The sequence below is a fragment of the Oryctolagus cuniculus genome, chromosome 7 (genome assembly GCF_964237555.1).
Source record: "Oryctolagus cuniculus chromosome 7, mOryCun1.1, whole genome shotgun sequence".
In the NCBI taxonomy this organism is placed as follows: domain Eukaryota; kingdom Metazoa; phylum Chordata; class Mammalia; order Lagomorpha; family Leporidae; genus Oryctolagus; species Oryctolagus cuniculus.
Genome location: NC_091438.1, coordinates 44647735 through 44661251, shown reverse-complemented (window position 1 = coordinate 44661251; position 13517 = coordinate 44647735). Strand labels below are relative to the sequence as shown.

General features: G+C 51.7%; 3 protein-coding genes and 1 non-coding gene across 6 annotated transcripts in view; 2 read left to right on the top strand and 2 right to left on the bottom strand.

The window, feature by feature from the left end:
- The window catches only part of S100A3 (S100 calcium binding protein A3), a 166256-nt gene that overhangs the window by 93583 nt on the left and 59156 nt on the right, over nucleotides 1-13517 (bottom strand). The gene's annotated exons all lie outside the window — the stretch shown is intronic.
- Nucleotides 1189-2833, top strand: SNAPIN (SNAP associated protein). Its single transcript, XM_002715501.5, has 4 exons — nucleotides 1189-1419; nucleotides 1661-1707; nucleotides 1931-2049; nucleotides 2308-2833. The coding sequence occupies exons 1-4, from the start codon at nucleotides 1277-1279 to the stop codon at nucleotides 2407-2409; spliced, it is 411 nt and encodes a 136-aa protein (XP_002715547.1). The 5' UTR covers nucleotides 1189-1276; the 3' UTR covers nucleotides 2410-2833.
- Nucleotides 2942-9088, bottom strand: ILF2 (interleukin enhancer binding factor 2). 3 transcript variants are annotated; one of them, XM_070077692.1, is made up of 15 exons: nucleotides 8959-9030; nucleotides 8530-8580; nucleotides 8344-8403; nucleotides 8063-8105; nucleotides 7299-7403; nucleotides 6887-6964; nucleotides 6465-6567; nucleotides 5956-6021; nucleotides 5576-5692; nucleotides 4683-4761; nucleotides 4409-4496; nucleotides 3998-4059; nucleotides 3802-3916; nucleotides 3521-3611; nucleotides 2942-3415 (listed from the first exon to the last, which is right to left on the bottom strand). In XM_070077692.1, the coding sequence occupies exons 1-15, from the start codon at nucleotides 8961-8963 to the stop codon at nucleotides 3255-3257; spliced, it is 1224 nt and encodes a 407-aa protein (XP_069933793.1). In that variant the 5' UTR covers nucleotides 8964-9030; the 3' UTR covers nucleotides 2942-3254. The 3 variants fall into 3 exon arrangements, with proteins under 3 accessions (XP_069933793.1, XP_069933794.1, XP_017201352.2); XM_070077693.1 differs by lacking the exon at nucleotides 8530-8580 and having other exon boundaries at nucleotides 8959-9088; XM_017345863.3 differs by lacking the exon at nucleotides 8530-8580 and having other exon boundaries at nucleotides 8902-9055.
- On the top strand, nucleotides 9296-9367 carry TRNAM-CAU (transfer RNA methionine (anticodon CAU)). Its single transcript has one exon. It is a non-coding gene; the product is annotated as a tRNA-Met (tRNA).

Below are 13517 nucleotides of genomic sequence, written 5' to 3'. Positions count from 1 at the left end.
ATTTTAAAAAACATATAACAAAAGAAAAATAGAATATTCTGGTACCCATGTAACTGGATCTCTCTGCCTGCCCTCTAGGAACATGGCTGCCCATGTATCTTTCCACATGTCTTAGGGCATTGTGGGAAACTGCAAACGCTAGAATGTAAGGGACAGTTACAAACTCTCTGGAAAGTCATTACAAAGGAAACCAAGGGTGGGCATTTGGTGCAGTGGTTAAAATACCACTTGGGACACCTGCACCCCATATTGGAATACCTGGATTTGAGTCCTGACTCCAGCTTCCTGCTAACATGCACCCAAATACTTGAGTCACTGCCACCCACTATGGGAAACCAGCATTGAGTCCCAGCTATCCTTATGTCAAAAATTAAATACTCCAAAAATAAAAATAAAATTAAGGACTTTTATTTTCAAGAAAGAGAGAGGTGAGAGTACTCCCATTGGATGGTTCACTATCCAAATGCATACAACTGCCAGGGCTGAAGCTAGCATGAGTGACACAATGCAGGCCTCCCATATGGGTGTCAGGGACCCGACTGCAGTGTCATCACTGCCTCCCAGGGCATCAGTGGGAAATGAGATTAAGGAACCGGAGCCAGGAATTGAACTCTATTGTGGTACCTGCTGGGCGAACCTTAATCACTGGGTTCATGTGCACTTTCTGGAGAACGCTTTTCAGGTAAGAAAAAATGAAAAGCGGGGCCGGCACTGTGGCGTAGCGAGTAGCGCCAGTTCGAGTCCCAGCTGCTCCACTTCCAATCCAGCTCTCTGCTATGGCCTGGGATAGTAGAAGATGGCCCAAGTCCTTGGACCCCTGCACGTGCGTGGGAGATCTGGAGGAAGCTCCTGGCTCCTGGCTTTGGATCAGCGCAGCTCCGGCCGTTGCAGCCAACTGGGGAGTGGACCAGCGGATGGAAGACTCTTTCTCTCTCTCTCTCTCTCTCTCTCTCTCTCTTTCTCTGCCTCTCCTTCTCTCTGTGTAACTCTTTCAAGTAAATAAATAAATAAAAGAAATTGAAAAGTGAAAACACATGCAGTGTTTAAAACGTTCAAAACTCTCCAATTCAAGGCCTACTGAGAGCTGCAACTCCCAGGGGGCTCTGGGGCTGGGCCCTTTTCCACGCCCTGCTCACTCGGGAGACTCCATTTCCCATAAAGCCCAGCGCCAGCGCCGGAGACGCCATTTCCCGGGCGCCCCCTCGCGACGCACGTCGGGACGGCCGCAGCTCCCGGCGGCCCTCGCGGCAGGTTCCGGGCGCGGAGACAGGTCGTGATGGCTGCGGCTGGCTCCGCGGCTGTGTCCGGGGCAGGGACCCCGGTTGCGGGGCCTTCAGGCCGCGACCTCTTCGCCGAGGGACTCCTCGAGTTCCTGCGACCCGCTGTGCAGCAGCTCGACTCTCACGTTCACGCGGTCAGGTGGCCGAGAGGGAAGGTTGGGGGCGAGGCCAAGAAAGGGTGGCGACGAGCTGGGTTGTAGCTGGGACCGACGGTAAATCTGGAAAGCTGCTTTTGAGGCAGGGGAGAGCCAGCGCGAAGCCGCAGGTTGGCGGAGGCGGGTGAGAGGATGAGTTGAGCCTGGCTTCTCAGTGCTTTGGAGATACGTGTAGAAACTGGTGTCGGGGATCCCCACTACCTGTGCGCTTTGCATCTCTTGCAGAGAGAGCCAGGTAGAGCTCCGGGAGCAGATTGACAACCTAGCTACAGGTGAGCGCGCACCCTCCTACATCCTAAGGCCTGCCTCCAGCTCACTTTCCTGACTCTGTGTTGCTAACCTGTGGGCTGGGTTTCTGTCCCCTGCTTCCAGGACATCGGGGGTGCCCCGAGTCTGGCTGCAGCCCACGCGGTGGGTGTTTCCCCTCCTGTTGCTAACTAGCCTGCTTTCCCCGAGAACAGGAGATGAGCCATTAGATGTTGCTTCTATCCCCAGAGCTGTGCCGGATCAACGAGGACCAGAAGGTGGCCCTGGATCTCGACCCCTATGTCAAGAAGCTACTTAATGCGCGGCGCCGGGTGGTCTTGGTCAACAACATTATACAGAATGCCCAGGTAGGAGCTCCCTGCCTCGGCTGTTCCCTTTCACTGCTTTGAGTCAACACATTGGAAATCCCGAATTTCTAAAATCCTTGGGGACAGGGAGCTAGCTGCTCAGTGTCAACCGTATTAAACTCACTGTTCTTTCTCAGCATCCAGTTGCTGTCATTTTAATGTATAAGACCCGAGATGGACCGACATTTCTCAGCACCTAGCGGGCTCAGCTTTAAAGCCCTCACAGGAATTCTGATCCCAATCTTCCTTGTCTCCCAGGAGCGGCTGAGGCGGCTGAACCACAGCGTCGCCAAGGAGACAGCCCGCAGGAGGGCCATGCTGGATTCTGGAGTCTACCCCCCTGGCTCTCCAAGCAAGTAACCGCAGACCCAGGCTTCAGGCAATAGCACAAGGACTGTCTTCCAGCTGCCTTGCTCGAAGACAAGAGCGGATTCTGGGAGATGGCAGCTCTGCACTTAGGCTTACCCACCTGTGCAGGGGCCCCAGGAAACCTGCATACCGTGGGACTCAGGTGCCCAAAGGATGCAAATCAGTTATCAGCTGAGGCCTCTCCATACTGGAGGCCCACTGTTCAGGCCTCGGTGGGCAGAGTGGGCATCCGAGGTTATCAAGCCCGGGCAGCACGTCCCCTCCCCGTGACTGCTTGCTTCCCTGTTTACACTGAGGGCTGGGAGGACAGGGCAAAGGCAAGGCGAACAATGACTCCACCCTCTCCTCCTGCACTGGCTTGAAAACGCTAGCAGTGTTGCTAGAACCATTTAATTCAATAAATGCTTAATGAGTACTCTAGTTTACTCTAGTATATGAAAAGGTTTCAGAGGTCTGTATTTTAAAACCTAAAAGGAAGCAAACAGGTTGTTACACGCCAAGGATAAAATAAGACCAAGAGCCCTACTAGGAAGTACTTTAATGGTTTTTCTTAGAAAAAAAACTCCCAGACACTAACAGTTCACAACATTTCAACAAAGGTACTGGTTCACAGGGGCTTCAGGAGTTAAGTACTAGGAAGAAATTTGGTATCCTGCTTTACTACGGATGAACAGCACAGGTCATTAACGGGACACTTCTGCCTGCTAAGCCAATATAAACCCTAGTGGAATGGCATTTCCTTCTTCAGGCCGGCTCCCCTATCCCACAGAAACCCCACGATGGAGCCCCACTGCGGCTGGCAGAGGCTCCAGTCTTCCTGCTGGGTAGGAGGGAGGTCACTCCTGAGTCTCCATGCTTTCCTCTTCCTCTCCTTGAGGTGGTTCTTCGGTGTTCTCCTCCTCTTCCTCGCCTTCCTTCTTCTCTGGTGGCTTCTCATAAGCCTTTTCTGAAGGAGTCACTATCACTCCGTCCCAGGTAGATATTTCAGAAGCAAGATCTAGAAGAGAAAAAGCCCCCTTAGTCGGTGGATATCTAGAAATCCGAGTAGTAGCATCTCTGTAACCAGAGTACAAGAAACCCCGGCCCAGCAGCAGTCACTTACAGCTGGCATCCCCCTCCTGGCCGAGGATCTTCCTAAAGCCCCCGTGTGAGAGGATTCGCACCAGAGTCTGAGCTGTGTAGCACACCATGTCCTGAAGGAGGAGAGCAAGGTGAGGGTAACTTAGAAAGGAAAACCAGCATCCTCATGAAAACAGAGATGAAGACATTTCATCTCAGGACCAGTCTTTCCGAGTCCCCAAAGATCCCATAATTCCCTCTGCCTTCCGACTATAAGCATGCTAGAGTGGAGCTGAGGGCCCGTGTCAGGAGCTCCCCTGGTACCTGCTGCTCCAGGGTCATGACTGTGTGCACTCTGAAGTTGCCACTCTCACAGGGGTCAGTGATACCCACAGAACCCGGAAGGAATAGTCCTGCAGCCAGAATCTGCAGGCAGCGCCTGGAACACAGGGAGGCGTTCATACAACGCTGCTCACAAACAACGGCCGCCCCAAAGACACCCCAGAGCAGCACGCGGTACCTGTATGCCACGTTCAGGGCCAGAGGCTGTCTCGTGGGGTTGTTCATCACAGCGTAGTGCCCCTAGAAAATGATAAAGCTGGTGAGTGAGGCACCAAAGCAGAACTTCAGATCCTGAGGAAACTGATCACTAAGGTCTCCCCAAATTCTCACGTTCAGAAGAAATTCTGAAGGGACTATTCAATCATTTCCCTCTACTGTCAAAATAATGGATAGCAGTAATGAAAAGACAAAGAGGCACTGTAACCCCGTAACTATTCACTTAAGACTCTGGAAACCCCATGAATAAACTCTGGATTATTTGTCTACCACAGTGTTTTATTCTTCACCTAATTTCAGATTCTGATAGGCCTGCCTGGGAATAGCTGTTAAATAGGGATGACCAGGAACTGCAGTTGCCTTCTGTACTTACAAGCAGATCAAGGATCCAGGGTGTGAGGGGCTCAAAGCCGGGAAAACGAATCCTCAAGTCCTTCAGCAGTCTGATGAGAACTTTAACTCTAAAAATAAAATTAAGGTGTAACTCAAGGATTGAAGTAGTACACTCATGTATTTCTACACCTGAGAAAGTTGAAGCTCACTGTGCCATTTCTAGAACTATATAAGAACTATATATTCTTTCTCCTAATCTTGCTACTCACTGCCAATTAGGTTATTTTAATCCAAATGGCCGGAGAGGGACTCACGTGGACTGAGAGGCATTTTCCTCAAACCAGCGGGCGTGTCGGATGGCTGCTAAGGCACTCTGCAACACCTTGATATCCACTAGAAGAAAGAATGACAGCCAAGAGGAATCACTCCTGTTACCAAGCAGTTCAGGCCCACGACCACAGACCAACAGCCCGGATGCAAGGCAGGCTACCTGGGCTTTGTTTCTTTAAAACTGCCCCCAGCCACAATCTAGGATGCAAGATGTGACTTTCTCCAAAAGCCTACGCTGGGTGGGCAACTGACCCAGCAGTCAAGACACTGCTTAGATGCCCACATCCCTTACTGGTTGCTTGGGGTGCAGAGCTGGGACTGCACCCCATGCCAACTTTTTGCTAATGTGTACCCTGCAGGCAGTGGTGACAGCTCTAGTAGCTAGGTCCCTGCCACCCACATGGGAGACGTCAACTGAGGTCCAGGCTCCTACCTCCGGCCTGGATCAGCCCCAGCTACTGCGGGCACCTGGGGACTAAACCAGGGGGATAGGAGGCCTGTCTACCACCTATTTCTTAGAATCTGTAAGTATTTCCTCCGTTCTTTGGCCCAGCCCCAGCTGTTGGGGACATCTGGGGAATGATTTAGTGGATGCAAGTTGTTTCTCCCGCCTCAGATAAATAAATAAAATATAAAAAGCCTATCACCCTCCCTCAGTATTTCCTCAGTCCTTGTTAATTCTTCCAACTATTGGCCATCCTGTCTTTGAAAATGTTACTAGCAAGCTGGCAAAACTATTTCCAGATTACACAAGGAGAGCAAAATTCAGCGAGTCCTTCAGCTCTCAGGTGGAATAGCAACAAGCTAAGTAATACCCACAATACTATTTTGAATTTCTCCCCCAAGTCCCCCAGCAATAGAGGGAAAAAAAACTAACAGTGGAGTTCTGGGTCCAGTTTTCGGAGATTAGGCGGCACTGTTGTAATGAGAATCTTCACCGTGGCATCCGAAGAACTGATTTCAAAGCCAGTTTCATTGGTCAGCATGGTCAAAACTAAAACAGAAATCAAAAGCCATTAACTGTCACATTTCCCTTAAATAACCAAAGTCAAATCCAGAATGAGGATTTGGCCTAGAAATTCAGAAGGGAGACCAAATGGATTCTGAATACCTAAGGCCCCCGTTAGAAACTTCTAGAGTGTAAAATTCCGCATTTCCTCTCCCATCTAACCTGACCGGACTTTGTCTGAAGTGTGGATGTGATTACAGGACCGGGACCCGTTCAAGCACTCAACACACTCACGAACAAACGCCCACCTTCCGAAGGATCCTGTGCTCTCAGGCTTTCCACGACTTTGTTCCCCAGGGCAGCAACAGCTTCCACTAGAGTGAGAAAAAGGGAGACAGGTGCTGTAATAATCTCGTTATCATGTATGCTTTCTCCGTATCTGCAAGATGTTTTACACTCTCATTTCTGCCCTACATTCAGATAATAAATACTTTAACGAGGGGCAGCTAAGGCCTGACCAGAAACTGAAGGCTTAGGGAACAGGATCCTTCTATTTTATGGACTGGGTTTTCAGATCGGGGGCAAAGATAACATTCTGGATGGGCTCATTCTTTTGCCTCCCCTCCCCAGGCTGCCTCCAGTTGAGAAATACTGCCTTATAGAACCGGCCATACATTCTTTCACTCACTCCAGTTTCTCCTTTGTCATGTTGTAAAAAGAATCTTTTCTCACAAGAAAGCTGAGCTTTAAAGAGCCTAGGCCTCAAGCCATAGAACCTGCCACATTCCGTTCCCACTGTCACAAGACAGACACTCACACGTCGGCAGGATCTTGAGTATCACCACCAGGTCAGCCACATTGTGTCCTGTAGTCATTGTTCCCTTTTTGTAAGATCCTACCTGCCGGACTTCTTCAATTTGCTGTTGGGAAAGAGATTTCAGGAAAAAAAATTTCAGATGCCTCGATGCTCTCAGAACTCTGTGATAGGTAACAGCTTCCTATTACTCAGACTTGGAAGTAGCAAAGGTAAAATCCTACCCCAAGAAACCACATGAAAGCCTGGCCCGTCATGGCCGGCTGGTATCAACACAAACCGTATCCCCAGGATCAGTATTAACAAAGAAAGGAATCCCACTGTACTGTCCAGGTTCAGGCAACTGAAAAACTAAGAGACAGGAGCCAAGGAAATCTGCACATCACCAAGGCCGCCCTTTCCTGGGGCTGTCATCAGAAACTCACCACTTCAAATGTCCCCGGAGCCACAATCAAATTGTCAATCACATTGTTTATTTTTGTCACCAGAGAAAGGATAGAAGCCTGAAAAACAGTAAAATCCCAAAATGAAAAGTTGTAAGCAATTGCTCTGAGTTTGGATATTTTCTCCTGATCCCTTCTGTGGAAGCTGCCAGCCATCAACAGAAGGTTCTAAAAACAACTCAGTGCTTCTGGTCTTGAACTTGCCACAGACAGATTCCCCAGTGAAAATACAAATGTCTATGCCATGTGTTTAAGACGCTCACCTCGCTCCCCATCTCCAACCACAGTGAGACAAGAATGCAAGCTTTGGTGGGCCTCAGGCTCAGGGAACCTATTCTTACTCTCCACTTCCCTTCTGTGGAGAAAGCTCAGAAAGGGAGCCACGAGCACACACCTGTTCGGCAGAATTGGGAGCAAGGTCCTGATTCCTCTTCAGCAAAGCTTCACTGAAGGAAGTCTCATCAGGGGCCGGCTTGACCCGGGGGAAAGCCATTTCACACTAAATCACCAACAAACAAGTATAAACCATTGACCACCAACAACATACAGGAGAGACTGGTTTTATTCCTCTATTAGTGCAACAGAAAAACTTGAACACAGAAAATTCTGCAACACTTGCGGTGCAGTGGGTTAAGCTGCCACTGGCTTCTGATAACAGAGTCCCGGCTGCTCCACTTCCAATCCAGCTGCCTGCTAATGATCTTGGGAACGCAGTGGATGATGTCCCAAGTTCCTGGGCCCTTGTCACCCATGTGAGAGACCAGGATGCAATTCCTGGCTCTTGGCTCCAGCCTGACCCAGCCCTGGCTATCGTGGCCATTTGATGAATGAAACAGTGGATGCAAGATATTTATTTCTCTGACACTGTGCTTTTCAAATAAATAAATCTTTTGAAAAAACCTTCCAACAAGGACCCAGAAGAACAGCCATAATTTATGTTCTTACTACCTTTATATTAACAAATAAGCCAGAGATGCAATGAGTTGTTCAAAGATTATAATCAGGTTATTGCCAAGTATGCTAACACACAACCCCAAGGCCGTTCCCAAATCCCTTCTCCTACTGCGACCACCATGTCAGGGGGCTGTTGGCCTCCACCACTTCTCCATCTGCTGGTGACCAGGGGTCAGGACCCGTTCACCAACCCAAAGCACTTACCAAATAGAAATCAAATGGGATATGCGGCACAAAGGGCCTGAACCTGCAACAAGACAAACAGCTCAAATTATTCAGCACACAGCAATCAAGCAAGATGTACACGATGCACCAGCAATTTGGAAAACACAGACGCACAGCTTGCGGAGGGCCGAGTGGGCTTCTGAGCAAGGCCCGCAGCAGAAGCAGGGTGTGACCCCGCAGCCGGCTCGCACAAAAACACCCTCAGACCCCGCCAACCTCCTCTTAGGTGCCCCAAACTAGCAAGGAAAACTGGCACTCACCCTCCGCCCGGGCCGCCTCTGGAGCCGAAGCGCCCACCGCGACCACGGCCTCTGTCACCCCTGGAAATGCACAGACGTTACTGCCTGGGAGCCGCCGCGGCCCGGCCTCGCTTCCCGCCGGCCGCCCGCCGCCGCCCCCTCCCACCCCGCGTCCCGAATGGCGCCCGGCCCCCCACTGCTCGTGACCTCCTGCTGCCGGACGACTTATCCGCCAGGTAACAGCGTCGCGCAGCGCCCCTGCGAGAAAGACCCTATAACCCGGGGGCACGCCAGCCCCCAAAGCCGGCGCTCAGCGCCCCGGCCGGGCACATGCCGGGCGTCACACGCGGGCCGTCAGGACCAGCGCCGCACGCGGGGAAGCTCCCCCGGCGGCCTGAGCACGACGCCCTCGCGGAGGCGGGCGCCCGCCGCCTCCCCGCCCCGGCCCCAGCCCACGCCGGGCCCGCGCTCCCACCTCCACCCGCCGGGCTCCCCGCGCTGCCGGCCCCGGAGTTCGCGGGGTTCCGGCCGGCCGCAGAGGCGCGGCCCTGCCCGGTCCTCCGACTCCTCTCGACCCACCTTCCCAACATTCTCGGTCGGATACCCACAATCTTTCCAGCACCTCGGTCCCCCTACCTCATGGCGCCCTTAACACCGAACAATGGAGGCCGCACCAACCGCCCCTTTCCTCAGAGAAGCAGACAACTGGAAAGGCGTCTGGCCGGCGTGTCCCAACAAAACGCGCTGCGATTGGCTCCCGCCTTGCTCTGTCGCTTATGCTTATTGGTTTGCTTTGGAGAACCGGGCTTATGGACCAATAAAAAACGGCTATCGTGCCAGGAACCGGCCAATAAGAACAGGCGTGACAGTAATTACAAATTTTTTGAGCCAACACTAGGTGGCGCTGGATAGACTTTAAAAACGACGAACAAGTGAATTGCCTTTTATAATAGCGGGAAGGTTGGTGTCCAGTAGCAGAGTGGCGCAGCGGAAGCGTGCTGGGCCCATAACCCAGAGGTCGATGGATCGAAACCATCCTCTGCTAAGGGCTTTGTTTTTCGCTTCTCAGTTCCACATGCTGCTACAGTACTCCCTCCTTTAAAACCATCTCGCCAATCTTTGCTGCTTTTGAAACGCATCTTCTGCCTCTACCGCCATCGTGTAAAAGGTACCTTCCCTAGAAGGGAAGGAGTGTATGGACTGTGGTGGAGAAACAAGCTTTGAGGTGTTAGAAGGAAAATTGACAAAGTCTTGGAATGACAAATCAGAGAAGGAGAGTCAAGAAAGTGGCGGGTCCCGTCTTCTCCTGTTCCTGTTTTTTGCTCCTGCAAATCCTGGCATGATCCCGCCTCACCCTCACCGGCCACACGGACACACGGTATTTGCATTTCCTTAACGTTTGTTCCTCCTCGGCGTCCCCTCTCACTCACTGGGGGGGGGGGGGGGGGGGGGCCTGCAGCCCCTTGTGGTGGTCCCCAGAAAAGTGAGGCCCGAACTGGAAACAACCTAGAGGTATTTACACGTGTCTCGGCGAGTTGGCCGTACTGAATTCATGGAGAGTGGATGACAAATTGGTCTATGTGTACACAACGGAGTGCTACGAAAATCTAACAAGAGCAGATCGCTGACGAGTGCAAAAACATGGAGGAACCCGGACCGTGTCAAGCGAAAGAAGCCAGACGAAAAGAGAATACATACGATGCACCCTGATCAGAGGAACCAGAGCGGCTGCTTTCCCGGCCAGGGCAAAGCAGAGTGAAGGAACTTGCAGTGAGCGAGAGGGGACATTAACAACATTAACCAACGCTGAGGCGTGGAAAGGTTACAAAAAGCCCAAGTGATGGCATCGATTTAAATGCAAATACTGTGCATCTGGCAAGTGAAGCTGTGAGGCGGGATCATCCCAGGATTGGTAGGATCCCTCCTTTGGATCTTCCATCAGGCCCTGAGCACCATTCCCACGCCCTAAAAGGAGGACCCAAGCCTGGGTGTGTGCTATCCTTTCATCCTTGGATAAATCCTGCTTCTCTGCTCACCTCTGTCTCCTTCTCCCAGTTGTATCCTCACACATGGGAAGACAGGAACCTGGGCTATGTGGCTGGGGGTCTCACGGGGCCCGGCCTGGGGTCTCGGTCCCCAGCCCCCACTATGGATAAAGCTGCTTGTGTGAGAGTCCGGGTGCTCAGGTGCACCCATCTCTTGGGTAGCTGTGGCATCTGTGTGTATGAAATGTAGATCCACTATATCTTCAATTCCACGGAACAGTAGTGTTCACTAAGTTAATGGTCATTTAGATTTCCCATTGTTAACGCTCTTCACTCCCAATGTGGGCAGGCAGGTAGCTGGTGAGCGGCAAGGAGCAGAGAGCTGCCACACCCTAGCCTCACGCACGCCCGATCCCATCACCTCCCAGGCAGACTCCACACTGCTGAGGGCTCAACACACCTACTCCCCCTCATGCAGCTAAGCCTCGCTTTCCATCACGCAGCAGACACGAGGACACCTTCTTGAAGCTCACCACGGGGCTGCAGCCCCACCCCACACCCTGCCCTGAAAGGGACGGCTCCCCAGGCACTGTGGTGCAGCAGGCTAAGCCGCCCTCTGCAGTGCTGTCTTCACTTCCGATCCGGCTCTCTGCTGTGGCCTGGGAAAGCAGCAGAGGATGGCCCAGGTGCTTGGGCCTCTGCACCCACGTGAGAAACCTGGAGGAAACACCTGGCTTCTGGCTTTGGCCTGGCCCAGCCCTGGCCATTGTGACCATTTGGGGAGTGAACCAGTAAATGTAAGACCTCTCTTTCTTGCTCTGTCTCTGAAATTCTGACTTTAAAATAACTAAATTTTTTTTTTTTTTTTTTTTTTTTTTTTAGCGCTCAGCCCTCTGCCTCTCTGCTGAGTCGCCCGTCTGCCTGGCCAGGTGTAATCTCTCCACTCAACATATAACCTCGATCCTCCCCCTCCTCCAGTCCTAGTGACTGGGCACCTTCTCAGGCTCTGTCTGGAGAAGTGCCCATCCATCCTTACGGATGTCCCTTCCCTAATAAACCTTGCTATTTTACCTCCTACTAAAAAAAAAATCTTTTTTTTAATAGAACTGTGCCCCATAAAAAAGGAAAACTCCAACTTTGTGGGCTGCCTGCACCCGTGTCTGTGCCATCCCTTCACCTTTCAATAAATCTTGCTCTCTTGGGGCCAGCGCCGTTAATCCTCTGCCTGTGGCGCTTGCATTCCATATGCTCATCAAATTCTGGTCCCAGTTGCTCCTCTTCCAGTCCAGCTCTCTGCTGTGGCCCGGGAGGGCAGTGGAGGATGGCCCAAGTGCTTGGGCCCTGCACCCGCATGGGAGACCAGGAAGAAGCACCTGGCTCCTGGCTTCGGATGGGCGCAGCGCCGGCCTTAGCGGCCATTTGGGGGGGGGGGTGAACCAATGGAAGGAAGACCTTTCTCTCTGTCTCTCTCTCTCTCACTGTCTGTAACTCTACCTGTCAAATAAAAAATAAATAAATCCTGCTCTCTGCTCACCTCCATTTGCGTCCGGCTATATTCCTACACGTGGAAAGGCACGCACCAGGACTAAGTGTAGCTGGGAGCTCGCTCATACCCCCCCCCCACACACACACACATACACAATACTTCCTGCGTCTCCAACCTTCCTGCAGGAGTAACACTGCCTCAGAGTCCCGCTCTGCTCTGCTGGCGGCTCAGTCACGCCTGCTTTCGGCTTGTCTGAATGGCTTCACTTCACTGGATGCGGAGCCTCTGGTTTTAGATCAGAATTTTTTTAAAGATGTATTTAATGGAAAGGCAGAGTTAGAGAGAGAGAGAAGGAGGGAGAGACGGGGAGACAGATCTTCCATCTGTGGGTTCCTGTGGCCAGGACTGGGCCAGGCGGAAGCCAGGAACCAGGAACTCCATCAGGATCTCCCGCACAGGTGGCAGGGGCCCAAGCTTGGGGCACCCTCGGCTGCCTCCCCAGGCGCAGTAACAGGGCGCTGCATCAGAGGCGGAGCAGCCAGGACTCTGGTGTGGGATGCCTGAGCAAAAGCTTCTCCTGCTGAGCCATAACCAGGCTTCCAGATTTTTCTCTCTGATTCATATTTCCTGCAGTTTCACTCTGATGGGTCCAGTGTTGGATTTCTTTGTTTCTGTTTTTGCTTGAGGTTTGTTGAACTTCTTGAATCTATGACTTAGCCTCTGTGATCCAGGGGCTGGCGCTGTGGTGTGGTGGGCTAAGCCTCCGCCTGCAGCACCGCCATCCCATATGGTAGCCTGTTGGTGTCCCAGCTAGCTGCTCCTGTTCTGATCCAGCTCTCTGCTATGGCCTGGGAGCAGTGGCACTTGGGCCCCTGCACCCATTTGGGAGATCTGGAAGAAGATCCCAGCTCCTTACTTTGGGTCATCCCAGCTCCAGCCGTTGTGGACATTTGGGGAGTGAACCAGCAGATGGAAGACCTTTCTCTCTGTTTCTCCCTCTGTCTGTAGCTCTACCACTCAAAAAAAAAAAAAAGTCTGTGATCCATTTATTTATTTAATTTAAAAGGCAGAACAACAGAGAATAAGAGAGAGAGAGACAGACAGAGATCTTCTACAACAGCTGGGACTAGTCCAGGCAGAATTAGGGAACCAGGAACTTCATCAGAGTCTCCCACATGAGTGACAAGAACCCAAGTACTCGGGCCATCATGCACTGCCTTACAGGCTCATTAGCAGGGAGCTGGATTGGAAGCAGAGGTGGGACTCCATAATCAGGCACTCTGATATGGGTTGCAGGCAGCCCAAACAGCGACCCAACCCACAACACCACAACACCTGTCCCTTTTGATGCATTTTTAAAAATTTCTTGGTTGGGTCCAGCATTGTGACACAGGGGAATTAAGCCTCTGCCTATGATATCAGCATCACATATGGGTGCCAGTTCAAATCTTGGCTGCTCCACTTCCAATCCAGCTTCCTGCCAGCATGCCTGGAAAAACAGCAGAAGATGACTCAAGCACTTGAGCCCTGCCACTCACATGAATGGAGTTTCAGGCTCCCAGCTTTGGCCTGGCCTAGCCCCAATTGTTGTAGGCATTTGAGCAGTGAACCAGCAGATGGAAGATCTCTCCGTAAATCTGTCTTTCAAGTAAATAAATAAATCTTTACCCAAAAAATGTCTTGGCTATTACTTCTTCAAATATTGATTTTATTATTTCCCTCCT